The 24931-nt window shown below is 40.5% G+C and overlaps 1 protein-coding gene across 4 annotated transcripts in view; it reads left to right on the top strand.

Moving 5' to 3' along the window:
* LOC142405690 (dual specificity calcium/calmodulin-dependent 3',5'-cyclic nucleotide phosphodiesterase 1C-like) overlaps nucleotides 1-24931 on the top strand; it is a 217155-nt gene that overhangs the window by 15334 nt on the left and 176890 nt on the right. For 2 of the 4 annotated variants that reach the window (XM_075493529.1, XM_075493525.1), the window contains exon 3: nucleotides 6058-6084. In XM_075493529.1, the coding sequence (XP_075349644.1) occupies nucleotides 6058-6084 (27 nt within the window). Of the gene's footprint in view, nucleotides 1-6057; nucleotides 6085-6814; nucleotides 7000-23821; nucleotides 23829-24931 lie in introns of those variants that run through there. The other 2 variants (XM_075493526.1, XM_075493527.1) reach the window with 2 other exon arrangements.

Here is a 24931-nt window from a genome sequence, read left to right on the forward strand (position 1 = left end):
ACATGAATTGTGGTCAGCTCTTACAGAAAAACGAAGGGGAGGGATATCATTCAGTAAAAACATAGATTCACTGATGGGTAACAAAAGAGCAGGAAGAATCTTCCAGATTTGCCCTGTAGACAGACTTGTCCCTTTTGCCAAATTTCATCGCTTACCTTGCTGTTGGTTTGCTAAATTATGAAACAGGCTTTTAGTAGTGTTATCTTAACACCTATTCTAACGTCAGAAGCCCAGCTCTGGCAGGAAAGGAAATAAGAGAGAAAGACCTGCGAGAATGTGCATGTTAGGAGGTGGAATTTCATCATGGTAAAGTGGCTTTTTCTCTCTGCACTTCCAAATGAGCTGGTGAGAGGAACCTTGCAGGGAAGCAGAGATGAATAGCCCTGGCTTGCGTGAGCTAAGGACGTGGTGGGACTCCAGTACTGAAGGACAGACATTGTTGGGTGCTTTTGTTAATGGATGATTAAGCTCCCACACACATCTTAAATGTGCTAATTATAAAGCTTCTAAATATAGAAGAGGAAAAATCCCTCTTTCCCCTTGAGCCTATGAATAACTCATTTTAAATATTTGCTTGTGGCAACCATTTTCTTTAACAATTGTGGTTCCTCTGAAGAAGTAGCTTTTGTAAAATGTTCCTCTTCAGGCAGGAGTTTCCTTTCTCTGCACATAGCTCCGATCATGTTTACCAATGTCAGCAACAAAAATAAGGGTACGGCAGGCAAGCTCTGGCGAGGCTTGCTGCATCAGCTGGAGGAGTTACTGTCCTAGTAGTTTCTTTTGCCCCTCTGCCTCCACCACGGAGCGGGCAGTAAGGAGTATGCCTTGGCTGCGGCAGTACAAAACCCAGCGTCTTTGCTTAAAGCCACTGTTGTTGGCAGTTTAAGCCAAAAGGCTGAACTTTGCACTGAAGCAGCTGATGCCCAGGCGTGCACTCGCGTCCACCAGCTGTGCTGCGAGGGTGCTGACCCGTGGCAGGGCACTGCGCACGAGGTGGCTGGGGGCAATATCTTTTTAAACCGCCGCAGCAGATTTGCTTTAGCTAGTCTCTCAGTGCCCTAAAAAGTTGTTGCCCTCTTTTCACGAAGAAGCGTGGATCCAGCCTGAAAGCAGACGTTAGATCCAGGCTTGTATGTTGTCAGCCAATGAAAGGGAGAGCACAGGCCACCAAGTTTTAAGGGCTTAAAAAGATCTATCTGGCTTGCTAAACTGCTTTGACCAACTGTGTGTGCGCTCCGAACCCATTGCAATGGTCAAGCAAAACAAAATGCATTAGATTAAGCCACTGTGAGCGCCGATTCTGAGCTTCAGCCCGAAGATTGAGTCACTTGACCATCTCAGCAGGCTAAGGACATGCTTGTGGCACTTGGCATTCCTGAGCTGGGAAGCATTAACTCACTGAAAAGTGTCACCTGCACTCAGCTGTGTGTACCTCGGGTCATTAACCACCTATCTGTCAGCTGGTGGCCTAAGGCTGATCACCGCACTGAAGTTACGAGCCTGCAGAGACCTTACCAAGGGCCGATATAACCCTTAGTCTCTAGCAGCAGTGTGTGAGCAGAGCGTGATGCTCATTAACTTTCAGATTTTAGTATAAATTTCCAGGGATGAAGTTAGGCAAAGATCCTTCTATTACTTCTGCAGCACCCACAGTTTTACTCCATATACTGAAAAGACACCATTAATACCAAACCCTGTGGAATAACACCGTGTTAACCAAGCCACTATTATGAGTAAAGAAATTTAAGTGGTTTAGGTAATTCTTCAGAGGCTGTGTAGGAGTGAAAGAGCAATTCATCTAGCTAGTTGATATTCTGAGTTGTATGATTATGGGGCAAAAACAGAGCAGTTGGCAGAGTTACTTAATTCCCCCAACCCCTCCGCCCTCACTCCTCTCTATACCTACTCAGTCGCATTAACTCACCTCTCAGAAAAATAAGGCCTGAGAACATCATTAGACACAGTTTTTGTGTGTTTCTATTAAATTCTCTTAATCTCTAGGTTTCTGGATGCACAGGAAGGGTGGGAGCTTTTTGCAACAACTCAAAAGTGGTGTTATTTGGGCTCCGGTTATGCCCCACTGTCATAAATTGATGTGCAAAACCTCATATAGCTAAAGCCACAACCCTGAAGAGCTAACAAACTAATGGAAAAGGGTCTGAAGGGGGAAATATAGGAATAAAGCAGTTTGCCTGAGGTGCACTGGAATTAAATGGTAGAGGTAGAAACATAATCCTGGGAACAGAGACTTAACCTTAAAGAAGTTGACGGGCATCGAAGCCCAGAGAAAAATTTTGCGCATCTCTTTATTTCAATGGGAGTTGAGTGCTCATATAGCTCTAGCTAGCTACATCTTACTGGTGCTTAAATACCTTCAAAGTCTGTCCTAATTTTATGTTGGGCCAGTATGTTGTATGGCTGCTCTGGACACATGAAGGATTCATTCATCCCCAGAAGAGCAGATACTGAAATAGCGGGCTCAACTGTCTTGTTGACTTAATCTCATTTGAGTCAGAAATTTCGTCCTACCTACCACTTTGTTTAGTTTTGATTGTTACAAAATACCTATTTTTAAAACTCTTACTGGGTTTATTTTCATTAGGCTCCAGCAACCTTCTTGTACTAGGACTGACTCACTTCATACTACACTCGTGCAGGTGTAATTGCATTGAGTGAAGTTATTTCTAGGTTACACTAGTAATGTAGGGCCTATCTAATGTGAGTCACCTGCTAATTCTCTTCAGCATGAAAAAAAAATATCTACCTTGTTCTAATTTATTTTTTTAATGTAAGCTAAATGTAGACCTATGAGTAATACATTCCACAGCAGGTAGCAGGAGTTGAATGGATGTGGCAGTTCTTCTGGCATGGCACGTGTGCAGTGGGAAAAGAAACTGAACTTACACAGATTTGGTAATATCAATAAGCCTCTTGCTGGCGTGAACACAGGACAGCCCACAGTTGTGGAAAGCTGTAATGCCACTTCCTTTAGGTCTCTCTCATTCTTTTGCTCCTGGGAAAGAGGGATAGCTTGAGTTTGTTCAGAAAATCACAGGTCCCTTGAGCTTGACTGGAAGACATGTCTCTTTCCAGGTTTATCCTAGAGCATCAATAAAGGCAATTTAGCAGCCAGTTCCTCTCTGCATAGACTCCTCCTGGGGAGATAAACCAGGATAGCTGGTCCCACATCTTTTTTAAAATAACCAACCAACAAAAAAAAACCAAACCCAAAACCAAACCAAAAAACAAACAAACAAAAACCCCTGAACAAAAACCCCAACCAAACAAACCCAAGCAAAACCAAATCCCCACCCTCTGGTTTCCTCTTGTTAATTCACAAGTGGCTGCTGATTGCAGCTAACTGCTGATGCTGGCAGCGGTATTGAAAGAAGCATCTTCTAATTTCCTTGTTTGCAGTGATCTCGTTTAATAGAAGGCAGGTGTAAGTGGTGGTTTGTAAGCATAAAGCAGGTAGATGTCAACATTGTCTGTGTTACCAAAAGCAAGCTGAAGGCTATACTTGGAAAGAGCTTTATGTTATCCACACCATTTTTATAATGTTGGTGAGTAGCATTGTCAGACCTTGTTTCTGAAATGCTGGAAGTTCAGGCATACAGGAATTTTTTTGGTGGATATGAGAAGCTGCTGGTGGTGTTCCTTTTAAAGCAAGTGCATGCAGTAGTGATACTGAATCTATAAACAAGGGTTCCTTTAGTTATATTTTCTTCAACTGTAACATGCAAATTCAGTGCTGGTAAATGCAGTCACTAACTTGGTACATGTAAACCTTAACTGTAGTTGGACTGCAGGTGTGGAAACAATAAACAAGAATAATTTTAGAAAATGTATATATGTTTTTTAAGACACCTATGACTAGGCAAATGCTTTTTTCCTAGTACTGTCATCTGTGATAGCACATGGTTTTCTAACACAGTACAAATATTCTTGAGTAAAAGGAGCATTGAACATGTAACTGATCAGAAAAGTGATGTTATTACTCGAATGCAAAGAGCATCCTAAGACTGGGTCACCTCTTTAAAATATACAAAGAAACTTTAGCTAATCAGGAGTTAATGAATGGTATCTTTGCTCAAATGTGAAGCTTGGCTGAAAGAGAAACACTTTATAAAATGATATGAAAGTCACTAACCAGTAAAGGGAAAAATAGTTCTGACACTGCTGGAATGCACCATAAGACACTTTCAGGGGAAAGAATTAACTTATGAATAACTTCATTTGAAAATTTAAAAAGTTATATAGCAGAAATAAAAATTTAAACAGTTTTGGATTTCTTGGGAGTAAGATACTTTAATCAGCCTGGATTGGAATGGCCAATCAGGTGGGGTTTTTTCATCATTTTCTTTTTGCAAGAAAATTTAGTGAAGTTCTGTATTTGTCAGAATATAAACTTCTGAATCTAAACTCTTCAAAATGAAATGTCTACTTTTCACCCTTCTGAAATTAAAATGAAAAATTCCCTTAGAATCAGATGTGTCCAGGTGGGATTCTGCTTGTATGTGTCGGCATCCTGAATGCCAGTAAGCTAGAATCTTGATACTGCTATGAATGTTTGCTCTTTTGCTCCTTTGCATCTGTTCAAGTTTAAATAAGTAATTCTTCACAGAGTGAAGTGTAAATGAAATATTTTTAAATAATTTTAAAGTAAATATTGAGGCTTTTTATGATTCTAACATAGTCAGAATATAGAAGCAGGTACAAGCATGAATATGATTTCTAAAGGTAATATTGGATGAAACATTTGACAGCCAGGAGACATTATTCATGCTTCTCATTAAATAGAAAATAGCACTATATTCCTTTTTGCTGTGTTTCTTCTTATTTTTAAGAAACAATACCCCTTGTTTGGGTTTTCTGGGCCTGACTTAGCCACAATTTGCCATGTGCAGTAGTATCAGAGATGAAAAAGCAGAACTTGACGCTTATAGCAGTACACCTGTTCTAACAATATTACCTATATATTGAAAAGTTTGGGGACTGTCTGTTAAGGTATGGCTGAACAACAGGATGTTGATCTTGCACTCCTCATCACAGTCCACACTGAGGCTTTTTCCCATCACTTCTTGTTAAGTTCAGAGATCATTAGCTTTACTTTAAAACACAAAAGCAGAGGTGAGCTCAAGTGGGATCAATGCCCTGTTTTGCCAGGCACTGTGCAAAGCCATTGGGAAAGGCTGTTGTAGGATCAAGAGCTCACAAACAACACACAGTGCCAATACACCTCTGCAGCTAGCTGTATAGCCACATAGGTAACTGTGCAGGAGGGCTTATGATTATTGCCTTGCTCTGAGCATTGGCAGCTTGTGCCATTGCCTGCTGTAGAAGACAAAATCCACTGTGCCAAGACGAGTAAGCGGTTTACAGCCTTTGTTACAATTGATGTGGTGTAAGGGTTGGGGATGAGAAGAGGTGCTGTCAGTATGCTTATCCGCTCTTGCTATTCCTAGTCCTGGGCTCAGGTCAATTAGGTCCCAAGATGTGTGCAACAAAGTGAAGCTCTGTGGTGTGGTATCTGGGATTTGGTGGAGTAGAGAACTTGCTAGGATCTAGGCTTCCTTTTTAGACCAAGACTGCTGTAAAAAACACTGGGGTTTTCCATTGAGTGACCACAGCCATTGTGGTTGGATGCATTGCATCACCACCACTACATCTTAGTGGGCTCTCCACAGGTAAGGCCATACTTATCTGCTGGATGGAGATGTAAAAACTACTTTACTACTAGTAAGTAGAAGTAAGTTTCTGCCACTTGGACTTCCTGTTAAGTCATTTAGAGTAGCAACTCATTCTTTCCCAGCTGCAGCAACCCTGTCTTACAAGAAAAGGGCAAGATGTGCATACAGGCAAACACAAGCCTTTTTCTGCTGAAGTTAGTGGCAACCGCCACTGAGGTTAGCAGAAGGGAATGGCTACATCAGGTTTGGGGCAGTCTCATGGCAGAATTGACTTCCCTTAATTGCTCCTGATTTCTGACCCTCTCCTTTTCTCCTCCTCACCAGTGGAGCCTTTTTATCTCAGTTGTATTTTGTTCTTTTCCTGCAGGAGAAAATACAAGAAAACATCACAGAGGTAAGAGTAAATCGCAGAGGACTGGAAGGTATTTGTGAGTCATCTGTCTCTTTTTGTTAGGGGGTTTGAAGGAGGATTTTCCTGTTACCGCATTGGTTTTGTTCCCAGGGAAATGCCATTCTACTGATTGTTTCCCCCTTTGAAGGTCCATCTTGCACTGCTGCTGCTCCAAATCCCCTCTGCTGCTAGTGTACTCCTCCCTGAGTAAGGACAGAGATATTTATCCTTGAAGGTCAAACCCTAATAAATGTCACTCTGTTCCTTCTGCAAGATCTGCTGGTTCTAACTCCTATCACTTACTTATGCTGTAATAACAAAATGGATTGTGGGCTTGTGGTGTTGCTAACAATCTCTGCCTTTGCAGGAGACTGAAGGAAAATGGGGATCCTGTTGATTAACAGGCTCTATTACAGCTACCTGATCTAGTTACTTTACTGCCGACTTGCAGGAGGGAGGTCCAATGGGGGTCTTTGACAGATTCATTTTTCTTTCTTTGGAGCCCTTGTGCTTGGTTGCTTCAGAGCACCCACCCTGCAGCACGAAGTTTTTTGGTGCTGAGCTGACTCCCCCTTCCCTGCATGTGGAGTATTAATTGGTGACTTAATCTCATGGCATGCTGAGCGTCTTTAGTTCATGTTGACTTTAACTGGATTTGAGACTCCTGCAGAGTGCTTCCTAAAGACTAAACCCTGCAGCTGTGCTGAATGTGCCCTTTAATGTTGTGTGATGATGGAGGGAGCTGGCAGATAAGCCAACATGATGATGGGATAAGACATCATAGCCACCCCTCCTGTTTGCTATCACACTGTGCCAAAGATGATCACTCCAATGCAGCATTGGCAGGACAGGCTACCTGTGTGCTTGTGTGTTACAGCCACAAGAGACTGAGGTGTGATGGCTTGTGTCACAGATGAGGTAGGTTTGAGCTATGACAGTATAGTGGAAAATACTGATTTGGAGATTTCTGTGCTGAACTGTGTGGGTGGGCATTGTGTAGTGTGAGACACAAGAACAGGGAAAAGGTAAATATGCTCACAGTTTTTTCCCTAAATGTGGAGCTGACACTGTAGTTCTGTTTGCAGCTCTACTTTTCCTCCCCATTTCCCTTGCTGCTGCCATGATTGTTAAATCATTATGAACATGTCTCTGGCCAGAGGTCTTGAGTTGCTGCAAGAGGATTTGTTCTGAGGCTGAGATGGTTTCCAGAATGAATGATCACTCTGTATGCGTGTATCCCCTGCACTGCTCACATTGTCCTGAGTACTGTGTCTTTTTTGGGTGTGTTTTCTGTGTACGTAACCATGGCATCAGAGAGGTTTTTGTTCAGCATCTCTTCTGTATGGGAGGGTTTCTGTATGGGAGGGTTTCTGTATGCCTCAGAAGAGAGATGAAGTATGTTAAAAGCTCCTACAAGCCCAATGCACAGTTGTATCAACAACACACAGAGAATTGAATATGTCAGTCTGTTTAAAGATACCATTACAGGGTTAAGTTTTGAGCCCCATGGAATTTTGAACTTTCTTTTTTTCTCTTGCTGTTACCTGTGCCTGCTGCCTGACTGATGGTGTGTGCCCTTGCGGCAGCTGGGCAGACGGGCTTCATGGCCATCTCGTGTCTAACAACTGGTGTGAGCTCTGCAGAGGCAAGAGGCCGCTCCAGGGACCAGTGCACAGCAATTGCCGAGCAGCTACTCCCGATAATCTTGCTCAGTTGGTGCTGGCTGCTGGCCGGAGGGCTGTGTAGTGCAGTGGGGTAGCTGCTGTGGCTGGGAACCATGCTTTGCCAGCATCTAGGGCAAATTAGCCAGCTAGTAAGCTTCTGACTTGAATTTGCCACCTGCTGTGTGATTAAGGTATGCTAAATGGGAAACTACATACATTGCTATCTGATGCAGAAGTGTAACATCCAGCAAAAGGAAGTGGTAGGACAGCAGTTCATTTAAAGGCTGGTTTTAAGTAGCATCTCTCTGGTGAGTTGGTAATTCCAGCAATGAACATAAACTGATGACTTGGCTCAGATCTCCACCTTCGTTTCCCACATTTATCTGTTGCGGGGTTTTCTTCTTTTTCCTTTGTTACGTTTTTTCAAAACTGTCTCAGTGGTTCCTACGTCACTGGGTTCTGGAGTGTGACTGGCAGCTGAACTGAAACGATTTTTTGCTTGCTTTTGCATCTTCTTCCTTTTGTTTCTCGTTGGGGAGTGTTATCACATAAGAATGCCTAGGTGATAGTAAGCAGCACTTAGTTATGTAGAAGAAACACTGCTGTCCTCTGTACCTTGCAGTGTAAAGAAACCATTTCCCCTGAGTGCAGACTTGTTGGGAAGGAAGATGAGGTATGCAAAAAAACTTGAGGAGAAAGAGTTGGAGTAAAATCTGAGCCATTCTAAAATTGTAATTGGAAGTGACAGACACTGACTCTTGCATTGATCATTCTGTTAACTGAGTTGACTCAAATGCTTTTGCAACAATAATATATTGATATGATTTTCCTCATAAACTTGGAAGTTTCACAGCTGTCTAGACAACCCTAATTTCATTAGTCCCAGCCTAGTAATCGCATCTGAACTGCTGAACTGTGGTGTAGATTAATCACAGCAATACCAGAAAAACAGGATATTTAATCAGAACTTGGGTCATCTATCATTCTCCCATTTAGTTCCCCTTGGGTAAGTGAATAGTAGATAGCTTATTGAATAGTGACTGGAGAGGTAGTCAGGAAGAGGGAAAACGAGACAGAAAGCCAAAGGTCTCTTGAACTTTCAGGTCCTGGGTTGGTTTTTCTTCCTTCTGGAGCACCTGAGACCTCAGTCATGTTTGATTTGACTGTTGAGACAGTTATCCTGAAGACATCCAGCTGTGGGCTGCCTGTGTTTTCCTAGGAGATACTTAGCACCTTCAGCTCCCTGGGAGATTAAAAGGGAAATGAGCCTTTCAAGTAGCCTTTGCGAATCCCCTCCTATATTATGTTCATCTGCTTGGCTGATATTCAGCTAATGCAGTCAGTTTGCACTTCTAAGGACTCACTAAAGTCCTATTTATCTTCTCAAAATTTGTCAGATGAACAATCTGTGTTAGCTTACATGGCATACATTTTCTTCCATTACGATCCACAGTCATGCATTTTTACTCTACCAGTAACACAGAATTGCACGCGTTGCTGTTTTAGTTTAGCTGCATGTTGATTAATTGTACGGTTTAATTGTCTATTAAGATGCAAATGCTTCTTTTACAGTGAACTCATTTTCGATAAAAGTCAAGTAAAAAGAGTCCTAATATTTTATCCATCCATCGTGGATGGATTGATTTCCTTTTCACCCCCCCCCCCCCCCCCCAAAGTACCTATTAATGCTATACATGAAGTACAAAGTAGAAAAGGAAATGTAACCAAAGTGACTTTTCAATACTCTGTGACTCTGAAAGAAGCATCCTGATGGGCCCTGCAAAATACTAATGTGATTTCTTTAAAAAAGGTTGTACTCTGATTAAAAAACGTTAGCATCTGATACAAAACACATGGCTGGAACATCAAGCCTTCCCTAATTTTCATAAGGCTTTTGTTGTTTCTACTTCAGACAATCAGGCAGAAAACTCATAAGCAGAGATCTTCTTTTCCATCCCTTTCCCACACTTTTCTATTCTTTCTCATCTGTGTCTGTGCTTCTGAATTCCAGTTTGCTCCAGCATTTAGTTAATACACTTTTGGAGGAAAACATGAATGTGAACATGTTCTTCCTTAAAAAAAAAAGTTATGTTAGTGTGTGATACAAGAGGTGAAACCATACATGCAGAAATGGTGTTGCATACAAAATAAGTGGAAAAGTGTGGGGTTTTTTTCCAACTTTAGTTGACAGTCATCTTCAGGGTTACTCATGCTGATACCTCTTGAGATTAAAATAATCCACTGTCTCTTTTGGATTCTTTCAAAATGCCAGTAAATTTATAGCCTTGCAGTCTCATTCTAGGTAATCTTTAAGTTATGTGTTTGCTCAGGACCGGATCCTGTGAGGAAAACTGTGCTGGGATTAATCTCGTCCTTTAGTGCTGTTAGGACACACTAAAGGGATCTTCATTGGAATGAAGCATCAGTGCTCTCTCAAAGCTGATTTTCTGAATAAGGGCATTATATATGGTGGTAGTTATCACTGCCATTGACAGAATAATGTAGACTGAAGGGGACCTCCTGAGGTCATCTCTTCCAGCTCTGAGTGCTGAGAACATCACTATGGCCCTGATTAACTCTTGGCATTCGTCAATTTACTTAATTTGCCAATATGCTTAGTCCTTAGTTCTGATACCATTTCATTTCCACAGCTTATCTATTGACCTCACAAGGTTATCTTAATTACAAATAATAAAAATACCCCTAATTCCTTAAGCTGTGCAAGTAATTATAGTACTGCTTAGCTCAAGTTTTTCTTTATATATACTATCTGAGCAACTCCAGCAATATAGGATGCATTAAAGGTTGATATCCTATTCAAGTAGCACGCACACACAATGCGCAACTCAATGTGTCAAAATTCTTTGTAAAGTGTAGCCTTTTGGGTGCTGAGACCTCCTCAGCTCCCTGTAACTTCGGTAGGACTTCTTGAAACTCTGCATTTCAGGGAAGCTGATGTTAAATTTTCAATTCAAGGCTCTGGGCATTGTGCAAAAAGAGGTCTGCTGACTTATTTCTATATTACAAGTGGAGCTGGTTTTGTTAAATTTAATGAACACTTAATTTCAGTAAAAAGGGTATTGATTTGTTGAGTGCTCTGTGTTCATTGCACTGCAGAATCATAGGTGCTTTGGGAAAAAATTGAACGTGGTCATGTAAGTAAAGCTTTTAATTAATCTGTATGTGAAAGGGGCAAATTAAAGTGAGATTGGCAACCTTAATTCAGTATTTCCTACCTTTCTGGGTGCTTGACTTTGCAACCTGAGTGATCTTCTAATGTAGTTTAAGTGCAGTCAGATACTGGCAGCATTACACAGCTCTGAAAAAGAGGCTACTGTTCAAGTTAACAAAGCTAAGTGGAGTTTGTGCTTTAATTCACAGAGGAAGTTTATATTACTTGGCTATGTGTAGGGAAACTTCATGTTGAGAGGAGAGGAGGAAACCTACCTCCTAGAAAATCCGAGCTTATGTTCTTCTAATGCTTTTTATAAGAGGAAAACATTGGAAATGGCAGAGGCTTTTACATACCATCCCACTTTCTGTCTTCCCATTTCCCTCTGTTCGCGAGAGCTGGAAGATGCAGTGAGAATGGACTCCATACAGATACACGCATTATTTTTCTCCTGCTTTTGAAATCTTGCTTAGTTTTTCTACCCCAAAATGAGGCAGCCATTTCTTAGTATGATGGCTATGGTAGAGGAAGGTATAAATTTTGGTTTCCTGACATGAGTAATGGGACTTATCTTCTTTATCCAGAGCAGGAGTAAGTTCAAAATAATTAGGAAACATGATTAAATAGTGACCAAATCCTTCTTACTGATATATATATATATATTTTTTTCCTATTATTTTACTAAAATTAATTTTATTCTGTATCTTTTATAGTGCTGAATAATTATCAATAAATACAAGTCCTTAATGATTAATGAGTATTAAAATATTGAATATGTTGAGCATAGTTTTTCAGCTGATTTACAGTACCTAAAATATTACTGACTGTGCAGAATTTGTTCTAACAATAAACACATCTTGCTTGATAAGGAATGGACTCTGCCAGATTTGAAAATGGAAAAAGTAGCTTATGCTATTCAAATACTGTGACAATAAGTGTCCTTACCTATCAAAAGAAAATTATGTTCAGGTTTTTCCTAAACGTGTTCATGTTTAGGTGAAATTTGGCCATAAACTTCAGTATCATTTCAGCAGAACTCATACCGCACTCCTGCTTTTGCATTGGTCCTCTGTCTGTACATGACACTGGTTTTCAAAATGTAATCGTGATATCATCTAGATTCAGATTTTAGAGATACTGTTTGTATCAATTTGTTAGAAGTTATCTGTAGCCCCTAGATTTGCAAGATTAATTCCCTTTTTGCTGGAATAAGTTTGGTGTGAAATGAAAATTACATTCAAAAGTAATAGAACTTAATGAAGATAAACTGGTATCAAACATTGTTTGGTATCAGACTTTCAAACCAAAATGACTTTGCGAAGTATAGATGCTTTCTTTTTTAAAATTCTTATTGCCTGACAAGTTTTCCTGATTCCAATCTTGGGGAGAGGGCAGAGCAGAAGCAGTCTTGTGCCTTCTACTACTTTTCTAGACTTTGTTATGAAAAGTTGTCTGGAAAAAAAAGCTGCTAGAGAATAGGTTTTTCACTAGCTATGCACCCGGGTGATTAACACTCTAAAAATAGGTGATATAGATTAGATACACTATAGCCTTATGATATTTTGGCACTTTGTTTCCACCAATTGGAACCAAACAAAGTAGTGCACATGAATCTGGAAAGCAACATGGAGAAGAATAAACCCAGTCTCTTGACACCTTCCCATTGGGTTAGTTTGGCTTCTTACAGTGCTCTATCCAATGCTCTTCTCACTGACTTATTTTTAGCTGAATTGAAGTAGCTTGCTTTTTTTCTTTGGGGTTTTGCAGTTTTCATTCCTTACATGCATGGAATATAATGCTGCTTGTGGGTGCACAGTAAGTGTTCATTTCTATTTTAGTTAATCTGAGATCCTTTACTGAAGCATGTTTGGAAAATTAGATTAGGATTTAGTGAGGGGATGTAACAGGGAGTTCTTCTGTCATGATTTACACATAATTTATATAAGAAGGATAACTGAATCCTTCATTAAATTTTATTAAGCCCTATATTATTGTTTATTAGACATGATCTTCCTGTAAAATACTATTGATTTTTTTAAATTTTTGTTTGTTTGTTTTGCCCCTGAGAAGTGAATTACTCAGATTTGATGCATGCAACCCAGTGAAACTTCCTTAGTGAAAATGACATTAACTTCCATGGTCATGTTGGTAGCATAAGAGGGAGGAAGCTAAGACGGTTGCTACTCATGCAATCCCTCTATGGGTAATCAGACTGTTCATTTCCCAAGTCTGGAAAACAGCTTATGTTGCTAGTAAGGGGCCTTCTTTTGTTGGAGCTTAATGAAACTGTTAGCAAAGGCAGAGGCTGCTCTATAGAACTTCTCTTTTTGTCCTTTTCCTCTTATTTGCACTGCAATTTCTTGATAATGTCTCAGTGTTCACAGAAGACCTGCATAAGTATCTGAAAAAAATTCTGGGTTTATTTCCAGAAAATAAGTGTTAACACAAATGTTAAGACATCTGTCTCCAGTCCTTCCTTCCTCAGCTGCCATTTCGCATTCCCTTGTTCTTCCTCATCCCTCTTTCCTAAGTGTATGTGAATTTTTCTAATCCACAGCATAAGGAAGACAGGTGTTAGTCTCAACTCTCTATATCCCACCGGTCTTCCACTAACACACGCAACACGCAGAAGCACCAAGTCTTGTCTGTTGAAAAGCTTTCCCTCCAAGGGAAAGCTCAAGAAACAAGTGTGAAACCGTAAGATTTGGGATCTCACTGCCACTTGCTGCTCCTAGGCTGTATCACTCTACCCGTCAGTTGAGCATCCAGAAGTTCCTGCGGAATAAAATGCCAAAAGAAGGAAGAAAACAAAATAATTTAAATGGATTCCTATTTTTTTTTTTTTAACTGAATGCTAATTTGTATCTTGTCAAACCAATAATCCCAACAGCTGCTAATGAGTTGACCCCTCTGAACCAGTGCTTCAAGTAGCGGGTAGGTAGTCCATTGATTTTTCCCATCAAGCATTTATAATGTATGAGCTATAGCAACTTCTAGGCAATCTTCAGTACACGGGGTAATTACAAAAAGCTGGTCATTTAAATTACCCTAAGATGCAGCGTTTCCATGACTAATTCAGAACTCCTATGTCTTAGCTGTGTCTCAAAATCAATTTGAATTGATAATGAGTTGTTTTAATCCCTCTCTTTGATTTAGCGGTCAGACCAAAGGACAACATTTTTGGGGGGGCGTAAGGAGGAGAGAAGGAGAAAGAAAGGGGGGAAAAAATTGTTAGTAACTGCCATTATTTTGGCAGTGAATGTGGGAATGAGCTTTTACTTGGGGGACCTCCTCTGGGGGAGGGCAATATAATTGAACTCCTGTATAAGCTTCCAGCCTTCAAAATCTCTTGCTTCTTAAATGTGTGTTTCCCTTGCAAATGATGAAGAGGGAATCCTCAGGCATTTTGTTAAAAATTTATCAAATGCAAGGGATGAGGCATCCTTGCTGAGATAATTTCCCCAGGAGAGAATTGGCTATCTGCTGGCAATGTGACTTTTTCTCAAGAGAAATTTCTCACTTTTAATGTGCATTACACGGGAGCCACTAACAAGTCTTATCAAATCTGGGAAAGCTATAAACCCTCTTTCCTCATTGCTGCATCAGAGAGTCTCTCTGTTTGATTTCTACTGATTAAGCTCTGTGTTTGCTTTAGCACATTCTCAATAGACTATCCAAGTATTATGAATAATTTTTTTCCCCCAACAAATGCATTTTGTTTGCCCTGTTGTCCTGCCTATTTTGAGATGATAACTTGGGGATGACATTTAACTTAAATTAGATGACAGGTGAAGAAGTCCTCCAGATCTTTATGCTGTGTCTACATGGCCACTGCACTCTATCTGGGCCAAAGGATTTTATCGCACATTAAGGTGAAAACATTGGCAGCTCCTTGCTGACTGCCATGGCATCTCCACAGGCACAGGGGAGGACGGCTAGTAATGTATTTTGACAGGCTGGCTTAGAATCATAGAATTGTTTAGGTTGGAAAAGACCTTTAAGATCATCAAGTCCAACTGTTAACCTAGCACTGCCAAGTCCACCACTACACCATGTCCCTAAGCACCACATCTACATGTCTTTTAAATACCTCCAGGAAAGGTGACTCAACCACTTCCCTGGGCAGCCTGTTCCAATACTTGATAACCCTTTCAGTGAAGAAATTCTTTCCTCATATCCAATCTAAACGTCCCCTGGTGCAACTTGAGGCCATTTCCTCTTGTCCTATCACTTGTTACCTGGGAGAAGAGACCAACACCCACCTCTCTACAGCCTCCTTTCAGGTAGTTGTAGAGAGCGATAAGGTCTCCCCTCAGCCTCCTTTTCTGCAGGCTAAACAACCCCAGTTCCCTCAGCTGCTCTTCATAAGACTTGTTCTGTAGACCCTTCGGCTTCCTTGCCCTTCTCTGGACACGCTCCAGCACCTCAATGTCTCTCTTGTAGCAAGGGGCCCAAAACTGAACGCAGTATTCGAGGTGCGGCCTCACCAGTGCCGAGTACAGGGGCACAATCGCTTCCTTAGTCCTGCTGGCCACACTATTTCTGATACAAGCCAGGACGCCGTTGGCTTTCTTGGCCACCCGGGCACACTGCTGGCTCATATGCAGGCAGCTGTCAACCAGCACCCCCAGGTCCTTTTCTGCCAGGCAGCTTTCCAGCCGCTTTTCCCCAAGCCTGTAGTGTTTCATGGGGTTGTTGTGGCCCAAGCGCAGGAGCTTGCACTTAGCCTTGTTGAACCTCATACAACTGGCCCCAGCCCATCGATCCAGCCTGTCCAGGTCCCTCTGCAGAGCCTTCCTACCCTCCAGCAGATCAACGCTCCCGCACAACTTGGCGTCATCTGCAAACTTACTGGGGGTGCACTTGATCCCCTCATCCAGATTATTGATAAAGATATGAAACAGGACTGGCCCCAACACAGAGCCCTGGGGCACACCACTTGTGACCGGCCGCCAACTGGATTTAACTCCATTCACCACAACTCTTTGGCTTCCAAGTGTTAACACCAAAAATGAAAAATAAGCCTTAAGTAGAAGCAAAGGACTTGGGCTTCCTTTGTGTGTGCATTAGTTTAAAAAGGACTTGCACATTAATATGCTTAATACATGTTTTGATGAGCACCACCACAGAGAAGATTAAGAAGCAATTTACTGTAGTTTTTGGCTGGTGTATCTCCTTCCCTCAATCCTGTCCATCTACTGATGAGTTGGAAGAGATGCAGACCCTGTTACAGAATTTCATGTGTACTTTTCCAGGGTTTGAAGTAATGTTGTGCTCCAGTGGATGATGATGTTAGACTGTTATCGTGCAGAAGAACAATTATTCTCCTGCTGGGGAGGAGGTTCTCAAGTAGAAACATCCAGTTGTTATGTAGTTAACCTGCACATACTCCGCATCACAAGGGCTTCCTAAAAATACCTGAGGTATTTATATTGCGGATTTGTTGTTTGACCATACTTGGACATACTAATGTGCCTGGCTGCACAGATATATGAGCAGGTACGTGCATGATAGGCACATTTGATGCATCTAGTTTTACAAGACTGATCCCAAGCTCTCAAGAGTGAAGTTTGGCATGATCATTTCCAAAGCTGTGTTCTGAGCTTTTTGTGTTGTGTTGGTGTTTTTGTGTGTTTGTTTGTTTTCTTTTTTCCTCAGCCAGATTTTGAGAACAACTGTAGTAGAGAAGTGCTTTTTTTTTTTTTTCCTCACAAGATGTAGGGGCATGACTTTGGACATCTGAGCCTCCAATGCCTGGTCAGAAAACCTTTTTTTTTAAGTTTGTGCTTTTTTCCAGTATAGCTGCTTATTCCTAATCATCATTCTGATTCATAGAGTACTTAAACCCACGTTCCCCCTCACCTAGCTACAACCATACCTTAAGAGAGAAGAAATAACAATTGTCTGAACATAATAGAGGTGCTATAGTTAAATCATGATTTCTTTCTGAGGTTATTACTTTTACCATGTACAAGTATCTTATTTCTGTGCTCCTGTGCAACACATTCAGATTTAGTGGTGCATTTAATTAAGGTTCATAGCTTTGGAACCTTTCTTGACTAATATTTACATAAAACATGTTTTTACCTTATGTTTAATTACTCTCTTGATTAGGACCAGCTATTTTTAAAAGGGGGGGGGGGAATTCTGTTCTTTTAAGTTTGTTGTCAGAAACAATGCTTCATGCAGTGCAGAAAGTGCTCTCTGGACTTGCTGATCAGTGATATACAGTTATTCTAGTCTTGTAGACTATTGTCTCATTGGGTTGCTTTTCAGAGCTGGGATGTTAATAGTAAAGAGTGGATAGGATGGAAGTGGTTCTTTCTTGGCTTCTTGCTTGTTCTTCCTGGGAAAATTCACAGCAGATAGCATTTTCTTTTTTTTTTTCTTTTTTTCCTTTTTTTTTTTTTTTTTTTTGACCAAAAGAAGAGTAAAATTTTAAAAAGTGAGAGATGCTGACAATATTTCAAGTGAACCAGTTCTGTACATTGAATCTATTTATTCTGGTTTCTTTGTCTACTAAAAGATGGTTTTAAATTCTAGGGTGTTTTTCTCTTGTTCCTGTCAAAACAGATACTACTATAACTGAGTTACCCATGAACTAGTAATTCCCCTATTGGAGGGTTTTTTTCAGCTACCTAATAACATTTCAACAAATTCCAGCGGTACTTAGTGAGTACTAACTAAGGACTACTTCTCCAGTTTTGTCTTGTAGTCAAGACAGAAATACTTATCCACTATCCACTGCAGGAGCTGGTGGGATCCATGCCCCAGAACAGCATGGATTTACATCTCATGGCTTTGTGAAATAAGTTATTGGCATTGGAGCATCTGGTTAAGCCCCTACAAAATGAAATAACATGTTGATTCTCATGAGAATGCTCAAGGAATGAGCGGGCACAGAGACTAAGGTACTGTCCAACAGCTGCTGGTCTGTGCTTGTGTAGGTCAGGATTAAAGCATAGCGATGAAATAAAAATTTGGGCTATGAATGCTAACTGTGTTGCATATGGATAAATAAGTGAGTTTGATCTCCTAGGCAGTTAGTCCAGCCTTTTACCAGCAACAGATTTGCTTAGAAGAGAAAACCAAGACTATCATAAAAATATGTTGTTCACGCTTTGAAAAGCAATTATCTTGTTGCTACTTTTTCTTTAGACTGGCTAAGCCATAGGAGTGGTTGTACTTCAGCTTTCTTACAGATTGCAGTTGTGATTTTTTTTTTAATTTTTTTTTCTTTCTTCCCCTGGCAATAATGTGAATGTTTTCAGATTTTGATGACAAACGCTCCTTCTGGGAGTTTCTGCACTAATAAACAATGGTGACAACAACTTGCTCCATGTTATAGCTTCAATTTTAATGACTCATGAAGCACGAAGAACTTGAGCACCAATCTGTTTATTGACAGAGCTTAAAGACACCAAGGACTGAAGTGACAATAGGTATCATTAATCAACAAACCTTGTTGATATCTCAAGCAACGCTGCATTTTGATGGCTGTTTTAAAGAAAACTGTAAAAGCTGGACCAGATGAATTCATCTCCAGTCCTGTCCTAAAGCTTGCCAAGGTGAGGGGCTGGAAGGCTGAGAAGCCCCACAGCTTCCAGAGCTGAAAGCTTTATCCCCAGAGCCTGAAGGACTCTGCCCTCAGCACGCACAGCAGTTGCCTAGAGGAGGGCAGTGCTGGATATCATTCAAGGTCAGGGTCCAGAAGGATTGTCACAGCTACCTCACATTGCACACCTGGAAACGGTGAATATCAGTGTGGAGATACAAGGATACATGGAATAGATGTAGCTGTCCTGTTTTTAAAGTGAGATGTGAATTAGCTGGAGGCCCCAACAGTTTCTAGCAGAGCATTCATGTGAGGAAAATCCTAAATACCTGAAGGTTTTGACTCTTTTGGGACCAAACCTGAAGAAGTTTGGTGATGGCAGAAACAACCTTTCCTAAATCTCTCAGGACTTTGGGAATGACCATTCCCAATGCATGTGACTTTGTTCAGTTTCATTTCACCCCAGTTCTCAGCTGGATGGTCTGAACACTGGGAGTGCAGCATCCCAGTTATTCTGTCTATGGGACCCTGTGGGCAGGCTGATGCTATGCTTTTTGTCAGTGTCCTTGAGAAACAGTGAGAGACCAGTGGCAATCAACGTCAACTCTCACCTTTTTTATCTCTAGAAAGCAATGTTCAGCCTTTACTTATCAGCATAGCCTTGACACTGTGCTCTCATCTGAATTCAGAACTGAAACATCTTGGAAGGAAAATATCATTAAAGCTGGATTTGCCTCATCATCACTTGTCCTGTAGCCTTCACTTGGGAGGAATTTAAAAAATAGATGTAACGATATTTCTGAATTGCAGCTTTATTATCTTTTAATGCTTCAGTTAATACTAACACATTAATGTTGTGCAGTGGTTAGACTTGGAGACGGGGCTCCTGTCTCAGGTGGTTTGGGGCCAATTCAGGACAGTTAAAAAAATTACAGAAGGTGGTACAGAATCTCGTAGATGTTTGAAACCTGCAGGGAGTTTGTCACATCACTAGCAAAAGCACTTTCCTCTGCCATGTGCAGCTGGAAAGCTGTGGGTTGCTCTTATTAATCCAGTGGTGGAAACATGGATGGCTCTGAGAAACCTTGCTCACTGTTTACAGACCTGCACATAGAGAAGTTGTGGCTGCAAAAGGTGTAGGTGGAAGAAAAGATGATGAATTTCTTCAGTCCCTTCATCTGAAAGGAGGTGTTAGAAGTTGAGGGAGAAGCAGAAGCAGGAATAACATAAGCTAAACCATATTAAACTGTCTTGTCTTGTAGCATAACACTTCAATAGGGCTGTGATTAACATCTGGATTGCCATATGTTGAGAGTGGATGGGGAACTTGCTTGGTGAATCAAACTGGTAAAGCTCTATGTGCTGAAGAAAAGGAGAAAACAGGGTAAATAAAGACATGACTGGCTTTTTCTGATGCAGACTTTGTAATGTCTGCATATATGTAACTGCCCATTCTTAATTTGGAAAACTGTTTTGTTATAATATGAGCAGACTTTACAGCATTCACCTGCTTATTTATTCTTCCAGCTGTTTGTTGGAAGGATGTAATTAGGAGATCACGCTTCTTCACAGCATCATATGCACATGGATTCAGCAAAAGCTTTCAATCTAAATTAGGAATGTGCTACCCAAGCATCACGTTTTATGAGTGTATGATGGGTTTGTCTCTGTGAAAGGATCTCAGCTTGAGGAACAGGCATAGAACATTAAGGAAAGGATGAACTCAATAGGAAACACAAAAATGTAGTATTTTTGCTTTGAACTAAAATAATTAGTGTTTAGAAGCGATGTGCATTTTCAGTGGATTAATAAATGACATCCATATTTTGGTCGGGAATATACAGAGGAGTCTTTAAATTGCTGCTAGATTTGTATCAAGGGGAAACAGAAAGACATGAAGAAATGAAGACAAAAGAAATGAAGTTAGTTTAACTATACTGTTAGGTATTACTCTTCTGTAAGAAAGATGTCTAACAAGCATTTTGAGTAAGAAGGCACCTGAACAGCCACAACTATGTAACACAGCTTTTAATAAATCTGTGTTTCAGTTCAGCAGTGTTTCCCCATCCAAGAAGTATTTCTCTTGAATGAATATAGGTTACAAGTGTTCTTCTGAAATTGAGTTGGAGCTCAGCTCACTGAAAAGCAGAAAGCTTGTTATTTGATCAGAAAAATAGGTATCACAGTTATTAGGTGTTAGCGGTCTGTCAGATCTGAAGAAGGATTTGTAAGTCTGGAAGCATGTCTTCTAGCTCTATCAGTAAACTCCCACAGATTTATCCTCAGAGGACTGAATTCCTGACACTGAGATGTCCTATGTTGTTTCACAAAACCACGTGGGCATGGGTCTTCCGTATGTCTTGTGTGCCAACCCACTGCAGATGCTTTGGGTGCTGAGGGCACTTCAAATGTTCTGACATAGGTTTGTTTAAGTGACTGATCATCACCCTTGTCACTGTGTAAATTCAGGCTGCAATACAGTTGCAAACTGGGTTCTGCTCAACAACCAAAATTCTTCTAAGTGCTATAGAGACATCTTAGGTCAGTATCAGGACAAAGGTGGTATTTAAATATTTTCCTGTTACTGTAGTATCAAAATCATACATAATATTGGAAAATAGTAATAGGAAATGTGATCTGTGTGTGAATATGTATTTGTAGGCAAAAAAGGGAAGGAAGAAATGAGTGGGCAGTACTGGGAAAGCAAGGGTGGATTATAGGGCTGTTCAGCCTTGTTGCATGATATGCAAACCAGTCCAGGTTGCAGTCAAAGCTGCTAAGTGGTTTATAGGAAATCAGTTTGATGACTTAAGTGGTTTTCCCAAACATATCCATATCCCACAAGCAGTACCAAGCTATGATGCCTAGTCTAGATGAGAAGATGGGTTTAATCCATCATATACCTTATCTTAGTGGGTGTGTTTACTAGTTTTTAAGAGGACTCTCCAATGCAAGGAAAAACACAGAATTCTCTTGGCTGGCTAACACATGGAGACTCAATGTGCTCTGTCTGCTCCAATGGTTTAAAATTTGCTAGCTTATATATATATTTTCATTCTGTTATTTGAAAACCATTTTATCCCAAATTATATATAGCGTTACTGTCTGCTTTCAGGCTATGTTGGACATGGATTTCAACACAGGCTCTTCCAAGCTAGTGTGAGGAGGCACTTTAACAAAAATTTCTGGGAAAGGCAAGAAACTTTAATCTCCAAGAATACCTCTTAGGCAATTATAATGACCACCACCTTCTCACAAACTGAAAGAATGACCAAGCAAATAAGCGAATGTTGATTAAAAACTATTCTGGCTAGGAGTGATTCATTTTTAAAAGCTGATGGTTTTGAAGCAGAGCTTTTAGGAGGAGAACTGTACAGTAGATAATTGCTCAGGTCTAAATGCAGCTCTGTGACTGTATCAATGCGCAGAGATCATGTGGCAGTTTCCTCACATACCAAGCGTGTGCATGGTGAGAAAGCTTTTGGGAGATCATCTTCTCAGAAATGTTCTCATTACACATTTACAGTCATCAGTGAAACTAATGGTTGTGACTGAAGATACCATAAAGCTGTTTTGCCTCTCGCCCTTTGAATAAGTTAACTGTCTTCCTTCATACTGACTGTTTCTAAACCATGCTAAAGCATGCTTTGTAGACAGCACACAGCCCATTTTGTACTGTGTGGATACAGCTTGGTGACTACTCAAAACCTCTAACTGATTAAAATTATCCTTGGTGAGAAATGGAAGAAACCCATGCAAAGACCGTGACCTATGCCGCATTTTTCTCCTCCCTGTGAACTACTTACTCTTGCATGGGACCGCAGCACCTCATTCTGCCACTTACTAAGAACAGTGGTGACGTATTATTTTTCGCAGTACGGAGAGATAAAATAATCTCATTGTGGTAAGTTAGCTTGAATTGTCACTTCACGTTGCCATTCCTGAGACATTTGTTCATCGTCTGTTTACTGCCTGGGTCTTATCAACACTTCCCAAGCTGTACTGTTTGGAAACCTTAGGCTTGAAACTTTGCAAGTACTGCTGAATAGTTCCAGTAATATTTTTTTATTACCTACTTTTTGACTTAACATATACCACAGGCCATGTGGAGAGTCTTACGAGGATTCAGTGGTGTGATGCCAGTATTCTATCCAAAGGATACAGCCACAATAAAAGGGGAAAAACAACCTAGGCAGCTGGGTAGATTGTGAAATAGAGTGACTGTATAGGTCTTCAAAGCATCAAACAGCCCATCAACTTAAACTTACAGTGTCCTGAATGGAAATATGTACTTGTTTTAAAGTTGCACTGGTTCTGTTTTTCAAATAGGAATGTTATCGTACAGTGTGAATCATCACAGAGAATAATAAGCTACAGACCTTGCAGAAGGGAAGTTATGTTTGCCCTTTCTGGAAAAACACATTTGCAAGGAAGTATTGCGTTTTAGGTAGCATGACCTTGCCTAAGTGTCATATTTCCCCTTTGCTTTGTGTGATATGTTTAACATTCCAGTCCTCCTATTTGTTAGTTTGGGGATAATCAGCAGCAGGTTTGCAGATCTGTGGGAGCTTTTTCAAATGACCTGAGGTTCACTTATAGTGTTAGTTCAGAGTATCTCTAAACTGTAGCTAAACGGTTTATTAAATTTGATAAGTCACTTTTTACCACTAATTTTTATTTATTTTTAATCATTAAAATTATTTAATCTTTCCTCATCTCGTATGAAAAATTTTTTTTAATAATCCCCTGTATCTACTGCTAATCTAGTAAGATGTCATAAAAATTGTCATAAAAATGTCTGCCGGATGTTTTCCACTTACTTGCCTGTTACATTATAAACTAATGTTATGTAACAGAAATAAATTAGAGGGGAAATATTTTCTTGTTTGGCACTCCTCAGATTATGAAACAATGTTTACTTCACTTAAAATACTGAATCCATTCCAGGCATGAATAAAACTTTGAAAGGTATTATTTATGGAAAGAAATAGTAGACTTCCTTCATATTCTGAAGAAGGATTTTTAAAATGTTAAGGGTCATCAGTCAAACCCTCACTTAAACTTCACAAGGGGCTTAAAAGATTTTGTTTGTTCATTTTTTCCCCTGTACAAATGCACAAGGACATCTAACAGTCAGCATTCAACTTGTTAAGAGTTACATCTTGTATCTTGAAAAGTACAACATATGCTGTTCTAGCCTTTATAAAAGCATTCAGAGTTCAGACTCTTTTCTTACCCTACAGAAAGGTACTGTGATAAATGCTGGAGAGCTGATGGACTTTCTTTATTTCAGGAGCTTGTTATGGGAAACAGTCGTCACATTTGAGCGACTCCACAGTCTGATAATTCACATACGGTCAGTCACTGTGTGCGTGTGTGGGTGTGGAGTGTAGCGGGGCAGGCGAAAGCAGGACAGCAAAACTTTTGCTTAGGTTTTTGACAAGAGTCTGTTTATGTGCCTTTACAGAGAAGGAAATAAATAGACAGGGTGAAACTCTGGATCTTAAAAAAAATTTCCACTTATTTCAGTTTAAGCAACATTTCCCGTTTAGGCTTTTGAGCTGATTGCTAAATGCCTAATACACATGAAACGTGTGCAACCAGCTCTCTCAGGCTACGCTTTTGGAGACAGGGGGTCTCTTCTCATCTCTTTCTTTCTGTCCTACACCCCAGCCCTCACCTCCCATTTGCAATAACTGGGACTGGGCGGGATGACTGTAACGACGTGAGCTCCCATACCATGTACATGACAACTCAAATGCCAAGATGCTCAGTCAGAAAAATTGTATCTTAGGCCCTCATTCTGGCCTCATGCTGGATCATGGTTGCAAAATAAACCTCCAGATAAAAGGATATTTTACATCTGAATCACAAAACAGAGGTGCAAATGAAGGCTGGGGTGCTGAGGTGTGGGGATGGAGCTAAGGCTGGAGTTGGGTTTGAGCTGGGAGACTACCACCAAAGTCTGTCTGTCTTAGAAATACTGCCTTTGGTTATTCTCACAGTCTCAACATTTCTGTGCACAGCCTGTCTCACACTTTAGATGTCATCTTCTCTCTCTGTTTTCAGTTAACTCGGTATATGTATGGAGTTAAATATCTCACAGAGGTAATTGCTGAAAGGTAGAGTGGCTTTCAGGGTGGAGTTATACGCAACTAATGCGAGTGTTTGAGATTAAACTGTGGCACAAGTGCTGGGTTAGATAAATAATATGAACAGTCCCCAGCCCTGAAGAGAATTAACAGTCTAAGCAAGACAGGTCTAAACCAGCAAGTCACACTGGGAAACCCTGAGGAATAAATGAGAGGAATTGGAAGAATTAATGCTTGCCACGCACTTGCTATGAGTTCAGTTACGGCCTGTTTAATATTATTAGGGACAGTTGTTTTCACTACAGTGTTTGGCTTTAAGTACTTAGTTAATTTTGTTAACAGCTCTTGTTAAGGGTGGAATTCATCT

The sequence above is a fragment of the Mycteria americana genome, chromosome 2 (assembly GCF_035582795.1).
Source record: "Mycteria americana isolate JAX WOST 10 ecotype Jacksonville Zoo and Gardens chromosome 2, USCA_MyAme_1.0, whole genome shotgun sequence".
Taxonomy (NCBI): domain Eukaryota; kingdom Metazoa; phylum Chordata; class Aves; order Ciconiiformes; family Ciconiidae; genus Mycteria; species Mycteria americana.